The 15,500-nt window shown below is 38.2% G+C and overlaps 1 protein-coding gene across 5 annotated transcripts in view; it reads right to left on the reverse strand.

Moving 5' to 3' along the window:
* WDR7 (WD repeat domain 7) overlaps positions 1–15,500 on the reverse strand; it is a 114,503-nt gene that overhangs the window by 88,805 nt on the left and 10,198 nt on the right. For 4 of the 5 annotated variants that reach the window (XR_006181611.1, XM_042886997.1, XM_042886998.1 and 1 more), the window contains exons 3-14: positions 14,593–14,699; positions 12,913–12,991; positions 12,447–12,621; positions 11,032–11,108; positions 9,065–9,184; positions 8,746–8,891; positions 8,131–8,233; positions 7,226–7,364; positions 6,469–6,717; positions 4,813–5,033; positions 3,082–3,277; positions 1,414–1,628 (exon numbers count right to left, since the gene is read on the reverse strand). Coding sequence is in view for 4 of the 5 variants with exons in the window: in XM_042886997.1 (XP_042742931.1) it covers positions 1,414–1,628; positions 3,082–3,277; positions 4,813–5,033; positions 6,469–6,717; positions 7,226–7,364; positions 8,131–8,233; positions 8,746–8,891; positions 9,065–9,184; positions 11,032–11,108; positions 12,447–12,621; positions 12,913–12,991; positions 14,593–14,699 (1,827 nt within the window). In the remaining variant the exon portion in view is untranslated. The remainder of the gene's footprint in view (positions 1–1,413; positions 1,629–3,081; positions 3,278–4,812; positions 5,034–6,468; positions 6,718–7,225; positions 7,365–8,130; positions 8,234–8,745; positions 8,892–9,064; positions 9,185–11,031; positions 11,109–12,446; positions 12,622–12,912; positions 12,992–14,592; positions 14,700–15,500) is intronic. The other variant, XM_042886999.1, reaches the window with a different exon arrangement.

Genomic DNA, 15,500 nt, shown 5'->3' on the forward strand with positions numbered 1-15,500 from the left:
TCCAGTAACATTTTTGAGTTACAGGCTAATCAAATTCCATAGCTTTAAAGACTACTATAAAGGGAAAAATGATGAACTGCAGCACATTGGAATCAGAATATTAATTGATTTTACATATATAAGGGACAGAGTCACAGCAGTGCTGAGGTTAGAAATCCTCTAACCCCAATATCTGCCCAAAGCAGAGCAAACTGTTCAGGGCAGGGACAGCTTCTTACATACTTCTCTAGCATACGACTCCGAGGCTATTTTTCCAGTTTCCCAGATACTCCTTCCAATATAATAAAATTTGCTCTCATACAAAACCAAACCAAAAATAAAGAAAGCAATATTTGGATTGTGATGATCTCAATTTAACAAATTCATCATTATGATCCCTAAATGTCTGTCAGTGAAATAAAATATCTCAAGAATCATAGCTTTCCTAGCAGAGGCAAGGAATAATGACCATTCTACTTACAGATGCTTACATCTGCTATACACCGATGCCTATCCATGCTTTATCTTCCTACACCAATAAACAAACCCAAAAAACAAACCCAAAAAACAAAGCCCTTCTCTTTCATCTAGCTACATCCTGGCAGCTGTAGTCAGAAAGGTGATTCCGGGTGGATTTCCCTCAGAAAGGTCCTAAACTTCTGTACAGAAGAGTAGTGAGAGAAATCCCTAACGAGCAAAGATCAGCAAGAGAAATCCCAGCAGTTTTTCAGCACACATTACTCCTCCATCAACCTTTAGCTTCTTGCATTTGCTTCTGCAGACGTAACTGTTTAGGTTTAAACAGTCTGGGAAAAAAACTGTTCCTGCTAAAGGATTTAATATGGTCACAAGCAAATCTAACACTGCTCTCTTGTCTGGAGATTTTAATCCCAGGCGTGAAGAAGACTGAAATAATAAAAACATAGGTACCACAGGGTTCTCATTTCTTGTCAGAATATTCTTTTGCTTGTCTTGAGGTTTTTTTAAATACCTAAGATGTCCTCTCATATGCAAGAAGAAAACATTTGCAGAAGAATATGAACTCATAATCTTACTTGTTCTTAACAGACATTGAGATATTAACAAACACATACTGACATGACAATTACGTAGACCCACACTTAGCAAGAAGAATGGTATTTTCCATTTCAAAAGGGCAGTAACAGAAATAGAAAAATATTTTAATTTCTTTCAGGAGCCACATTGAAAAAAAGAAATCATAAAAAGTTTTCAAGTTACAAAGATAGGCCAGATAAACTAACTTAAGGTCTTTTCAAACCTTAATGATCCTATGAATGTAGGACCCTACCAAGGCCAGGCAGATCAACCTCAGGTCTTTCTATTAAAATATCAGAGTGGCTTGGATAAGAGTCTTTCAAATGAAGACCAATTCAGACGCTGCACTGGAAGCAGACCAAGAGGAACACAGCTTACTTTGTCAGATGCCTCAGAAGCCAGCAGGTTGGTGGCCAAGGTCTGCAGCTTCTGGTGCGCCACATTCTTCAGGGCAGCCAGGCTGCGCCGTGTCATGGCCTGCTTCAGGTTGACAGCGGGGTGGCTCAGGGAGTCCACAGCTGCAGGCAGTGCCTCATCACAGGCATTCAGGATTTCAACTGCTGTTATTCCCATCACACATCTATCCAGAGCACCTTCAAGCATCGTGAAAAACAGCAGGTTAAGCAAGAACAATGCAGAATACCCCCAAAATCACAATACAACGGGATGCAATGCACAGAAATTTCAGAGGTGCTAACAGCTATTTTTAGTAGTAATATTCCTCAAGGAATGGGATTTCCCCAACTTTCTAACAGGTTGAAGTGTGCAAAGAAAATATTAATAAAAATCAAAACAAGTTCAGAAATAAACAGTGTGATCCTGCACTGCACACACTGGAGACTGCATGGGCCCAGCATGGAGCAGAATCTTGTTCTCAGCTCTTTGATTTCCCTTTCCCATCCTCCAACTATCATGGCTTAAACATCCCATGATGGATATCAGATTCCTTTTTGTTTCCTAAAGCTTCAGAAACAAACAAACAAACAAACAAAAAATCACCAAGTGGCTTTGGTTGGAAAAGATCTTCAGGATCAATTAGGTGCAACTCTCTGCTGCAAGCAGGGTTGAAATTCTCATCTCGATTTCACAGAATCACAGAATGGCCTGGGTTGCAAAGGAGCACAGTGCTCATCCAACTCCAACCCCCTGCTGTGTGCAGGGTCACCAACCAGCAGCCCAGGCTGCCCAGAGCCACATCCAGCCTGGCCCTGAATGCCTGCAGGGATGGGGCATCCACAGCCTCCTTGGGCAACCTGTGCCAGTGCCTCACCACCCTCTGGGTGAAAAACTTCCTCCTAATATCCAACCTAAGCCTGCCCTGTCTCAGTTTAAGACCATTCCCCCTTGTTCTATCACTATCCACCTAAACAGCCATTCCCCTTCCTGTTTATTTCCTCCCTTCAAATGCTGGAAGGATTATTTCACAATAAGCTGAAAATAATATTCAGGTATTATTGTAGGTTTGGGATTTTTTTCCTTATGTGAATTTAGGCATTAGAAGGTAGTTACATAAAGCACAGACATTTTTTTCCTCACTTTCTCCCCTTCAACAAAGACATTTCTTACAATCAAGCTTACAATTTCATTCCTTGTTGCCCATTCTATTCATCTGTCTTAATCATTGTCTTCTAAATGGAAGATCAGCTCCCTTAATAACAAAGGAAAACAAACTCCAGATAAACAAACAGAATTTAGCACTATCCTTCACTTTACAGAAGAAGATACTAATGATTCTTAAGGTGCTGAACTTCTATGCCAAAATTTCAGGCAAACTGAGGAAGCATACGTGCTGACAAACTGGAAAGTGGGAAAGCAAACATGAAGAAGAAGGCCAAAGCAAGTTAGGCTTCTCCAAAACCAAGTAAGTCATTTTAAACACTGAAGTACATATTTAACAAAGGTTTACTTAATCTACAAACTTTGAGAACATGGGAAGGGAAAGACAGAAAGCGTGAAAACAATTAACACTTCTCTCAGATGCAACTTACACAGATTACCAAGCATTATTAAGAAAATTGATTGAACAACATCTGATTGTAACCATACCAGTATCCATTTGCCAGACGTACACGGACCCATCAGAGCATCCCACCACCAGGTAGTCATCAGAAGGCCTCCACTTGATCACTTGAATAGGAAAGAGGTGGCGGGATGCCAGCATGATGCATTTTTTCTCACGCAGACTGAGAAGACCTACAGAGTGATCACTGGCCACAGAGCAAATACAGTGCTGGACTCTTGCCTTTAAAAGAAACAAACAGATACAGATTAATCCTAATGGAGGCAGTTTGCTTTTAATACTCTCATCTCTGCTGAATCAAGCATAACGATTAACAACGTATTTTCTAAGAAAAACACAGGGACAGAAATACACAGCAGAACTTGCTGTCATCACTAGGAACAGAATCCCACTGGACCAAACTCTTCCAGAAGCAAACCACTCACAATTGTAAAGTCAAAAGGCTGTCAGACCAGCCTGCCATCTCTGCAGAGCTGAGGAGTATCTCTACCTTGAAAAAACATTATGCACTGAACCAAAAACTGTTCAGTGCAGCCACGCACTTATGTATTTGTTTGCTCTTACAATGGTCAGAAACCTTTCGATTTTCCACAAAAGGCTAATTATTTTCTATCAGTGTTTTACAAGCATTTAAAATCTGAATAGGAAGCAACTGTGAATTTGTTTATTTATCTGAAAAAAAAAAAAAAAAAAGACCTAGTCATCTGACAAAATAAAATTCTGAATACTAACTCTCAATCTCATCACATTTATATAATTGCTTTTGTTTTGTTGTTTTTTGTTTTTTTTTTTTTTTTTACTCTAGAGGCTGAAATATTTTACCTAACAGTGATGTGTGATCCTTACTAAAACAAGGAAAAAAAAAAAAAAGAAAGGCCAGGCACTGTGATGCATGAGACAGAACACTCAGGTCCCTGGCACACATTTATGAATACTCCCACAGATGAAGTCACTGTGAAATATTCCGTAAACAATTTGAATAGCTTTATATTTTCTTCCAACTCTTCCTAGACTTGGAGTATGCATTAATATTTCAGTTTAAATTCAAAACTTTACATCTATATTCAGTTTAGATTAACTTGTCAAGTCACAAATGTTTTCAAAGGTACATCCAAGGCAAATTAGCATCACAGCAGAGAGAGGCAGTGCAGAGGTACAGGAAATGTGTACAGAGAAACACAGGAATGAAAGTGAGGGCAACAAAGCAGAAGAATGTTCAAAAAGAGAACAAGAAGGGAAATAAAAACAAGGAAACAAAAAGCAGAGAAATTGCCTTGAACAAAAACAGAGAAACTATGATTCTGGGGTAAATCAATGTCATTACATGCATTAAATTCTTTCTGCTCATCCAAGCTATGAAAAATGAAATTTCATTCAAAATCTACGGGCTAACTTAGTGTGTCTTGCCTTAGCCTCAAACCTCATCAGAGAAATAAGTTCACTTCATGCAGCAGAAATGTTCCCCCACTGTTAATGCTGTATAATCATATACAGCCAATCATTTCCTTAGCTAGCCATGTTTGAATATCCATTTTTTCTATTTTTAGTCATTTCTATAGCTAAATAATGGTGTGAACACAACCAAAATTAGCAGAACGATCACATTATTTTTAAATGCCTATAAGGGTCATACTTGAGCTCAGAGCTGGAGCTTTGGTATTTCACATTGCATTCACGTTTTCAAGAAGGATTTAAGAGGCTGCAGCATTTATGGGAAGTGTATGACAGGTTATCAGAACATATTATTTAAAACTTACACTACAGTTTTCTGGTGGAACTAGAAGCTGTGTAATTTCTCCACCATGTACACAGAAGATATGTTTCATCTCTCCAGAAAATATATCCCATATGATGACCGAGAAATCCACACCACCTGAGATCAAATACCTTTGATCATAACGAGAAGAAACCTGATGAGGATACAGTAAGCAAGTAATTTTGTTTCGATGACCTCTGAGAGTCCGGTGAGGTGGCCAACCTGAGAAATGGGGTGAAGTCAGGGTCGGGGGGGGAGAAAAGTGGAAAAGAGGGATAAAAAACGTTTTAAATTTTGATAGAATAAACAAAACAGAGCACTGCCTGTGATTAAAAAAAAAATTACATATACTACATTTTTGCCAGATGTTTTTAAAGAATTTGCCTTGCCTGGCTTTAAAAGATTCACTGTTTTTTGTTTTAACTTCACATGGACTTGATGACTCCTCTGGCTGCACGATCTCACAATTTTCAGCTGTCTGAAAACAGCCTACCTCCTAAGATAATCCCATCAGAAACAAAAATACAGAACAAACAAAACCACCGCACTCCACAGAGGTCTGGAAAAAGAAAAAAAATACCAAGCTTTTCCCACTTGAACATTAATTTATCTAGAGATGTAATCAAATGAGAGCAATATCAGAAAAACTGCAAAATCTTATTTGGCAGTAACCACAGGAGAGCCTGAGCAGAACAGGTACAAATGACAAATTTAAATTTAGAAGAAAAACAACTTTTGTGAACATAGTGCAGGAACAATGAGTCCTGTCTACTGAGATCAGTCAAAAACCACCGTCACTGTAACCTTCCAACCAATGAAAACTACCTTTTTAGTTGGCAATTTAACAAAAGGAGGTCAGTAAATAAATACCAGAGTCAAGTATTCTATGGAATGTGTGTATGACATAGAAGAAGTTTCTTACTATAATTATGCTTTCCAGCAACAACTGCAAATCTTACACAGAAAACATAGAAGCACTTCTGTATTTTATGAGTGTAAGAATCACCAACAGTCATTTGCAGAATAACACATCAACTTAAAACAACTCACATTTAAGAATAATCATCTGTATAAACGATATGACATAACTGACAACCTCACATATATACACACACACATACACACCCACATTTGCACACTTGAAAAACATTCACACATCATTTCCAGTTGCCAGCATTTGCAAAAAAATCCTGTACTCAAACACCTTTTTGGAAACTTTATGAAAGTACAAAAGCAACATTATCTGGCATTAAAAAGTGCAACAGCAGGACAATGTATCACGTCCACCACCTACACTCCACACTAGGAGGAATTCTCATTTCAGTGTGTTATTTTTCCAAAGAGATACTCACAGACACCTCAGTACTCAGCTGAATGTGCTGCCTGTCTGTTCTCTGGCACCCCAGAAACCCAGGAGAAACACGTGAACTCCTCCAGTGAAGGAGTCCTCCTTCAAAAATACATTTAGACTGTCCACAGTTAATTTGTTACCTAGCTTCCTCATCACAACATAACATCAGAGTTATGAAGAGTATAGCCATCCAACTCCTGTCTTTACTGCTCTCTCTGCAGGACTATTTTTGTATTTCAGTGTATGTAATAAGAGAGAAGCACACACTGTAATGCAGTTGTGCCTTTCAAAAGCTGGTTAGCATACCTCTCCTAAGCATATGCTCTCCTTGCAAAAGCTGAACTATAGCAGTTTGGGTTGCTGGCACAATGACAATGCTTCCATCTTCCCGACCACAGACCAGCCGCCCATGGGCTGGAATGTACACGCTGGCTGTAACCTTCAGTGGTTCCTTGATGTTTGGTATTAAGCTCAGTTGGTCTATAATTCCAGCTGGGCGAGGAGTAAGTTTATCAAAAGCTTCCTGGAGGGATATCGAAGTTGTTGCTTGCAGTCCTGTTGGAACGGAAAGAAAAAAATTAATTAAAGAACCAGAACAGGAATGCCTTCATTAAGAGATTTCAAAGTTACAACTTTTAGTGTGTCACAACACCTTGTTCAAAGTAAAAGATACATTTTTGAGATCAATTCACTGGCTACCCCAGGGCCAGGGAAGCTACACAAGGAAGCAATACATGAGAGACTGGGAAAACATATGATTTAAGCTACAAGAAGTTATTACACAGGCAGACAGCACATGGCACTTCCAGACATCATAGCTGGAATTTGGGGAGAAAGCAATTAAAAAGTAATAACTGAAAGGTGCCCAGCATAAGATTTTGGTCATATATTAAGAACTTCAAGTTACTAGAGCTCTAACAAGAGGCCAGCAATTAAAGAAGAACAACAACAGAAAAGCTTCATGCATTTGCAGGAAAAGCAACAGTGCTTTAACCAGCAACAAAACACACAAAAAACAGAGATACTCACAAACAGACCTAGCAAAGGACTCTGTCACACCTACCTTTCGCACAGTCTTGTTCCAGCGTATCAGGAACACTCCAAATGCACAGCCTCCCTGAAGAGTCTCCTTGGATCAGCAGATTAGAGAAAAACTCCCTTTGTCCATAGAAAAATCGGGTGACTGGGGGACATATTAGTAACTGGTGAAAAGAAGATAAATTTGAAAAACTTCAGACACAGGCCGTCTATGCACAAATCTGAATGTTTACTTTTCCCACAGAGTCCACTGTGTATTTTAGAAAGCAGAACAAAAACCAACTGCTATATGCTTTATCACTTTTCTAGTAGGAAAGGCCAAATATAGCAACACGAATCAGATGGAAACCATGATTAGTTATAAAAAAAACCAGTTCTAAGGGAAAGAAAAAAATCTAGAATACATATATATCCTAAATATATATTCTTGTTTAAAATTTATGCTCCAATTTGTCAACAGTTTAAATAGCTAAGATAAAGAAAGGATTCCTACAATAGTTCAGCAATGACAGTATTTGTAAATCAGACAGTTACTTATACTTGTAGCAGAATACATGATTAGGCATATCACACATCTGTTTTACAGCAGATGCAGTTCACAATGCAATATGAAAACAAAGCACAGTTCAACAAGGATTTTAGCCAGAACTGGCATTTCTTCACATTGGGGAAATCTAAGCTTTTCAACTCAGAATCAGAACATCAGGCACTGATGAATGACAAACTCTTATCATATGAGAACTGAAGACTCATTTGACCACAGACTCATCTCCGCAAATGTCTACTTCCTCTAGTAAAAGAAAAAAAGAAAAAAAAAGGATCCTGAAGGTCTACATTGTAAAGAGAAAAAAGATGTCATGACGTTTGCATACTTCAACACTCTGAAGGAGTGTTATCCACAAAGGAAAATACAAAAGAAACATATTTTACCTGTTTATCTGCTCTGTCCAATACACTGTACAACAAAGGAGGAATTAAATTTTCTACTGCTTTCCCCACATCTCTACGAAACAAGTCACTGGCTGGAAGACAGCTGAGTTTAAGAACAAAAAGAAAAGATTAAAATTCCTTGTGATAAGATTAATTGCTGAATCATTAGCTAACTACATGAAATGCTAGGTTCTTAAGCAAAAACAATGTCCAAGCCCTAAAATGTTATATTTTTCACTTGTCAAAACAATACATTACAGACCACTGCTGTAATCACTGCTTAAGAAAATATTTAAATGATATTTTGACTTGTTAAAATGCAAAACACGCTCCTTGCCGTCACACATTCTCCAACAGCTACCATAAAGTGAAAGAGTTATCAAAATGCTAGAAAACAGTGGGACAAGCCTGGCTGAAACAACCTCATTCACAGATCCTTGCTTTGATGTGACATATCTACAGGACGCACACTTTCAGGTTTGCTCACGAAATAACAGTTCCCATAACTTCCACATGATCTTGTAATATAATACAAGCCAAAGATACACAGAGTTTATTCAAAATTTCCCACGTGCTCATCTAAAAACAAAAAAAGCAGTGTTCATTGTTGAGTACCTGGCTGGTAATTTATATATGAAGCTTTGACCATCTTCTGTCCACACGATCACTTTATCAGCTGACACAAAGTCACCACCAGTCCAGGTCTGTTCGTTCTCACTAGGGACCGAGCATAAAAGGGAATAATCTCCAGCATCAAAAACCTGAGAAGAAACAGAAAAGTCTATCACCAGCTAATCACAGATTAAAATGTCCATGTGGCAATGAATTTTGGTTTCAACAGAGGCAACCTAAAAGGGCTGAGAACAACTTGCTCTGAGTGTCTTACTGGCAATTTAATTACATCAGCTACTGCAGTGAGAATAAGATAGCTTACCCTCCAGTATTTAGAGCACACCACCAACAACGACCGCTGGGTAAATGCACAGAAAGAAATGCTTTGACAGTTTTGACAATAAATAGGTTTTGACTCCTCTTCAAATACGGGTGTTGTATCCTAAAAAAAAAAAAAAAAAAAAAACCAACAAAAAAAACAATAAAAAAGTAACATTAACGTCACACTTTTTTAAATAAAAGGCAACTAAACCAAGCTATTACTTACTGTCCTAACAACTTCAAAAAAGGCATTTACCGATGGTTTCAATCTTGCTCAAATTATGAGCTGGTCAACGTTTCTGTGAATCCTAACTGAAACAAGTACTTAGGCTTCATTTTGATACTCCTATTGCTAAAACCTATCTCAAATCTTAGCTCTGTGATGAAGAAGTCAAGCCTGCAGAAGCGAGTAGCACATACACAGGAGCAGGAGTAAGGAAGTGATGAGAAATGGGACACCTTGCAGGAAGGTGGGACACTGCTGCCACTCCCCACCTGCCAAGTCTGGCCATGTCCTCCTGTTCTCTTGAGTCTGTGCAGCTCCAGCCACAGAATCATGCCACCTGGTGTATGGTTGAGCACTCTCACCAGGCTGGTTATAAACGCTTGACTGAATCAATCAGAAGTGTGCAGGCTTCCATTAACAAAACAACAAGAAAAAAAACAAGACCAGAGGCAGAGACAATTAGGACAGCCATGCAGTTAAAACAGAAACAGGTGCTCAAAAGTCCCAGATCACAGTTCCTTACTCTGCTACAGATCTCTCTGCCATAACACTATCTTCCTGAAATTGTATTTCCCCATCTTACAAAAATGAGGAAAAAACATCTTGTCCTACAGGACAAACCACTGAAATACTCTGACAGTGTGACAGTAACCAGCCCCTGAAACTGGCAGTCTTTTCACAGGAAAACATGCATATGGCAATCAGATAACAAGATGACACCCAGCTGATTTTTTCTTAGCTAAAAATGAACTTAGAACATGACAGAAAACGTGATGGAAAAGGGACTAGGCAGTTTCATTAGATGCCAGATGGCAGACTTCTAAGGAGAAACCAAGCCTTCTATTTTTCTTAGATCTGCATGCAGCACTCTCCTTTGTGACTTAAACCTAGTGAACTCCTCAGCTGGACAGATTAGCTGTGCTAATGTGATAAGCTGTGCTTAGTGTGATCACCCTCGATGAATTACCTGGCTTCTCAGCAGCCAGCTGAAACTAAGCAGATTCAGCTCAGCTCTTTCTTTCAAGGTTCTCACTATTCCAAATGGCCTATGTTGTGATCAACACCTGTTAGTTAAGTCTTTGCGTTTTTTACTTATATACTCTTCACTGCTTGCTCTTTTGCTTTCTTAATGTAACTGTTAAATGTGACATTAGCTAAACCGTGATCAGTTGCATGACAGGTGTTTTCAAAAATGCCTCGATAGCAAATGGCTTCATCAATCTCAAAATTTTAGAACAAAAAATACTAATAATGTCTTTGTCATCCTCTGACAGGACTATAAGCGAGTAATTCCATTACACTGGTCTTCCATCCTAACTCAGACTTGGTTGCTTTCCTGATATAAACACTCCTGAAACATAAAAATGGAACTAGTTTGTTTTTGTGTTATTTATAATGTTATTTTGTTCATAGTTGCTAAACAAGTATAATAATCTATGTCTTCAATTTGTTTCTCTTAACAGATCATTCGCAAGAAAAGCTTGTTAATTCTCCTTTAAGAGTTTTACTGATCAGTACATAGGAAAGCAGAAATTACCAGTAAGACTGAGCTGTGGATAATTAATAATGAATACTGGGAAGTATTATGCTCTCTGATCAGTAAGTCTTTAAGACACCTTCACATCTCACTTATATCTTCATCAGAACAGAGTCCCAGAAAAAAATTCTGGTTATCAACAGCCGATAGTAAGTGTCCTATAAGACTTCTGGGACATACCAGTAATACAAAAGCCTTTGCTTACCTGCATGCGATTAACTTCAGATGTTATTATCCATACTTTGAGGATGCCAGTCACTGAAACTGCTACAACAGTGTCCTCTGGAGAAAAAACAAAAAATAAGCTGGTAAGTACAAGAAGGTCTTCGTTGTGTTACACGTTGTGCGTATCTGAGTACAAACACACCTGACAATACTTCAACACTGAAGTGTATCAAAACCATCTTGAAACGTTTGCTTCAGAATCAAGAAATTACTTTGCAAAACAGCATGCCAGAAGCACATGCACACAAACGTGAAAGCACTGAATCACTGCAAGTCTCATGACAGAGAAGCAAGCACTCTTAATGATTGTCTAGGGCTCAAAATACATAGAGGGTGATGAGGAGAAGGGCAGAAAACCACACACTCCAAATCCACATCCAGTGCCAAATCTTCTAGAAATTCCTGTTTCTACCAGGCAAGTCAAGTGTAGAGCAAAATTCCATCAAGCCAAGGGGCAAGTCCTTGATTACAAAATATAAAAATGATTACAAAACAAGAAGTAAAATCAGTCCAGACAACAGTTAAAATCAGAATTCACTTCCAGTTATTCCAGTAACTTTGATGTTGTGGGGACAGTGATTTAGCTTGCCCACACCAGGATTTTAAATATATTTTTTGCAATAATAGCTTTGCAAATGTTATGCCAGTGCTTTTTTTTTTTTTAATCAAGCTACTGATCAAAAGAAATACTCATGGCATGTACATATCTTGTCAAAAATCACAATTTCTTATGTGCCAAACGATCTCAATGTACACCACACATCACAATGGATAACAATGCAATTGCAATGCAATTATGCAGATAACAGCCTTAGCATTTGGAGTGCTTGCACCTCTTCCTCCAGTCTCATGCCAGTTTTCAGGCCCTTACTATCACAGTGCTCTCCTAAACTCTCACAACTCTCAGTGAAAACAGGTTACCACTCTTCACTCTAGCAGAACATGCTTTTATTAAAAAAAAAAAAAAAAAATTAAAAAATTAAGACTTTTCCCGTCTTCCACAGGAACTCCTAAGGAATGTGAATCCATTTACCAATTTACCAGGTGAGCAATTTGTTGAGTTCATTTAGCTGTATTTTATGCTCAGCTCATGAAAAAGCATTTAAATCTGGCCAGAGCTTAAACTCTCATCTGATGTAACAGCAACAGAAAGAATACCCACAACGTTATCAAGTCTTCTCCTGCTGTATTTTCAGAGACAGAAATAACTACACATCTGTTACTTTTACAGAAAGTTAGGGCTTGGTACTGCCCAAGATCACCTTCATCCCCCACGTGGCAGAAAAAAGCAAGAAGCAACATTCTGGACTCCTCCCCAGCCTCTTGGAAAAGCTGAAGCAAATGTATTCCCTTGCAGAGAGGCAAAGCCACAATAAAAGCAACAAAAAACTTTACCTTGTGTTCTGTTGGATTTAATGATAGTCATGGAGCTGATCCAATCAGGAGATATCTTTGATAACAGAGAATAAAGAACTTCAAGGCTGGTAGCATCCACAACAAGAATTTCTGGATAGTGTCCATGGCATAACAGTCTCCCTTCACGCTGAGTCCCAACCATAAACTGGTAGAACTAAGTGGACATTAACACAATACAGAAGTTACACTCCATGCAAGACACTATTTCATTTTTAACCAAGATCACTACTACATAAATACATCCTAGTGGCTACATACTCCAAAATTGCTGCTGTGTTGTGATGAAGGAGCTTTTTGCAGAGGCTCCCACCTGCTGTTTCCTATTTCAAACGCAGGGTACTTATTGATAGAGTGAATGTTCTCATTCCCGTTTCAATAACTCGGCTATAGTTATCCATGCTATACAATGCAGAATAGGATTACCAAATCATACACAAATACCAACCTGTATGCCAGTGTGTGTGCAGGCTAGCTTAGTAAACTCTATGCATCTGCCATCATTCACATCCCACAGACACATCTCCCTAAAATACAAAAGACAGATTACAACTACATCCAAAGTATTTCAGTCTTCCAAGGATTTAAGAATTATTTACACTGGAATAAATTAAATGCTTATTATTGACTGTATGAATTGCATTTAGACAAAGAAACCACAAAAGCTACTTGAGCATCCCGTGCTACCCAAATCTGTGCAGACTGTTCTTCTCTACAAAGACAAAAGGAAATGAATAAAATACCACACTACATCATAAAACATCAATATTAATTAAATGCAAGTATGTGACTGAGGATTTCCAATTTCTCTCACAGTTATTTCAAGTCATTTGTGTACATCGATGGCACCCCATCAGATATCTGAAGATTAGCTTGCCTTTTCCACATTTGTGAGGAAGAAAAATGAATTACAGAAAACCAGAACTTTATCACACAGCAGTGAACTCTGAAAGTTTTCAGAGATTCCAAGCTGATGACAGGTGGAAGCATCACCTGGAACTCTCCAGCAATTCTAAGACCAACTTGAAATCAAAGAACAACTAACAAAAAAGAGTATCAGAGAGTATTTTTCTGGCCTACCTGATAAGAAAATATTACAGTTACCTCTAGGAATTAATTCAGACTTCAGAGAGCTAAAAAAAAAAAGCATTTACCCCTATGTACAGATTTTTCCCCCTACATTTTGACTTTCGAAATTTTATGCCTAAATTTATTCAGAACAAAATCTGTCAGTGACTTTTCCCTTTTGTATCAGATGTATCATTTCACAAAGAAATCTTTTTTGTTCTTGCCCTAAACCCCCCCAAAAAAACTACTTAGTGCTGAAATCACTACAAGGTGGAAATTCTAAGTTCTGACAAACTACGTTCACAGTGTTCAGATTAAAAGACTGTTTAAACGTATTCCCTGGATAAAAAGAAATGATTTCATTTTTTGCATAGGTAACTAACCTATACTTCTCCAACATAAGCATAAGCAGGCAGAAAGTAAGAAACAGAGGTGAAACATAACCCCATCTTACTCAATGCAAGTCAACAAACCAAGGCTATTTGTTCTGACTGAAGTGCTCATCTCTCTTCTTAGAAAGCTGTTCCAGATTCCTGCTGACAAGAGCAGTTTCTTCAACTACCTGAAACCTCTGCCCTCCCAGAGTCGCTTAGTCAGAGTAACGAACTATGGTCCTCTTGCTGACATCTAAGATGTACTGTCCCACAGTTGGCCAGGGTAGGAAAGTGAATACAAGGGCACAGTGACTGCACCCTCTCCACATGGAGTTCAGCTGCCCAGGCTCATGGCCAGCTCTGATAAGTAGCTATCTGGCCTTGAGCAGCAATGAGGGAAAGCAGGGTGCTGTCTCAGTAGGGCTCCCCTTATCTCCGAAGCCATCATTATTTTCAGGTTCTCTTCCCACCCCTTAGCACTCAGTCATGCTGTGTACCCCAAATTATGACCACACTCAGTACCTGCAGTGGAGAAGTCCCATCATTTGGAATATTTACAGATAGTGGACTAAGTAAAAAGCACTGTGGAATGAGAAGACATAGGTGCAAGCAACCTGATCTCTACTCTACTCGAAACTTCCATTATTTAACAGATCTGCATATTAATAAATGCTCAGAGAACTCACCCACTCTCTGACGCACTCACTATGTACTGCTTCTCACTGGAAGCAGAGGCCTTTGATAAACAAGTGATTGAGGCTGTGTGACCAAACAGCAGAGCTCTGGGATTAATCTAGAATCAGGGAAACAAAATGTGAGAGAAAAATAACACAGTGTTACTTAACTAGAATATGCATATTCCAGATTTCTGTTTTATACATTATATAAATATGTGGCTACGTGTATACATGCACATTTTATTAGCACACCTGTGGACATATAACCTCGAAAGCATTTGCACAGGATGTGCTATGTTGCATGAAAAAAAAAAAAAACACATTTCTACCCAATAACATAATACAAATCTGTGTAAAAATTTACTTTGCATAATACTCGTGTTAACAGTGATTTTAAATGATAGATTGAATTTGACCCAACTCAAAACAACTGTTATACTGCAGCAAGTTTCCCCCAGTCGAGCACATTTCACAGCCCTACACATCTATTTATAAACTACATACATTGCATTCATTGATTAAAAAAAAAGAAAAAGTGACTTTTATTTGTCCTTTCTAGAAGGTAATAGTCATTTTCTACTGGCCCCTCCTTCTTTATTTTTTAAACATACTAAACAAACAATTTATGGGAATAACTCGGATATTGAGAATTTTAGGTATTCAGTACAGTAATGTGTAATGTAAAATCTATATTTAAAATAATTAATCAATCTTCATCTTTGCTACTAGATTTCTTTTCCCTTTCAGTTTTCATGGAAATCAGCAGATTAATCAAGTAATAACCTTAAAAAACTCCCTAGATACAGTCCTCTGATCTCTGGTTTTTACAAAGCAGCTGCATTGAAAACAGCTTAGAAGAGCTTCAGAAAAAGAGGAAATAATTATTTAAGATAAATTACTGAAGGAGCAGTAACAGA

This window comes from Lagopus leucura, unplaced genomic scaffold (genome assembly GCF_019238085.1).
Source record: "Lagopus leucura isolate 7727_CA_CO unplaced genomic scaffold, USGS_WTPT01 Super-Scaffold_100070, whole genome shotgun sequence".
NCBI classification, from domain to species: Eukaryota; Metazoa; Chordata; class Aves; order Galliformes; family Phasianidae; genus Lagopus; species Lagopus leucura.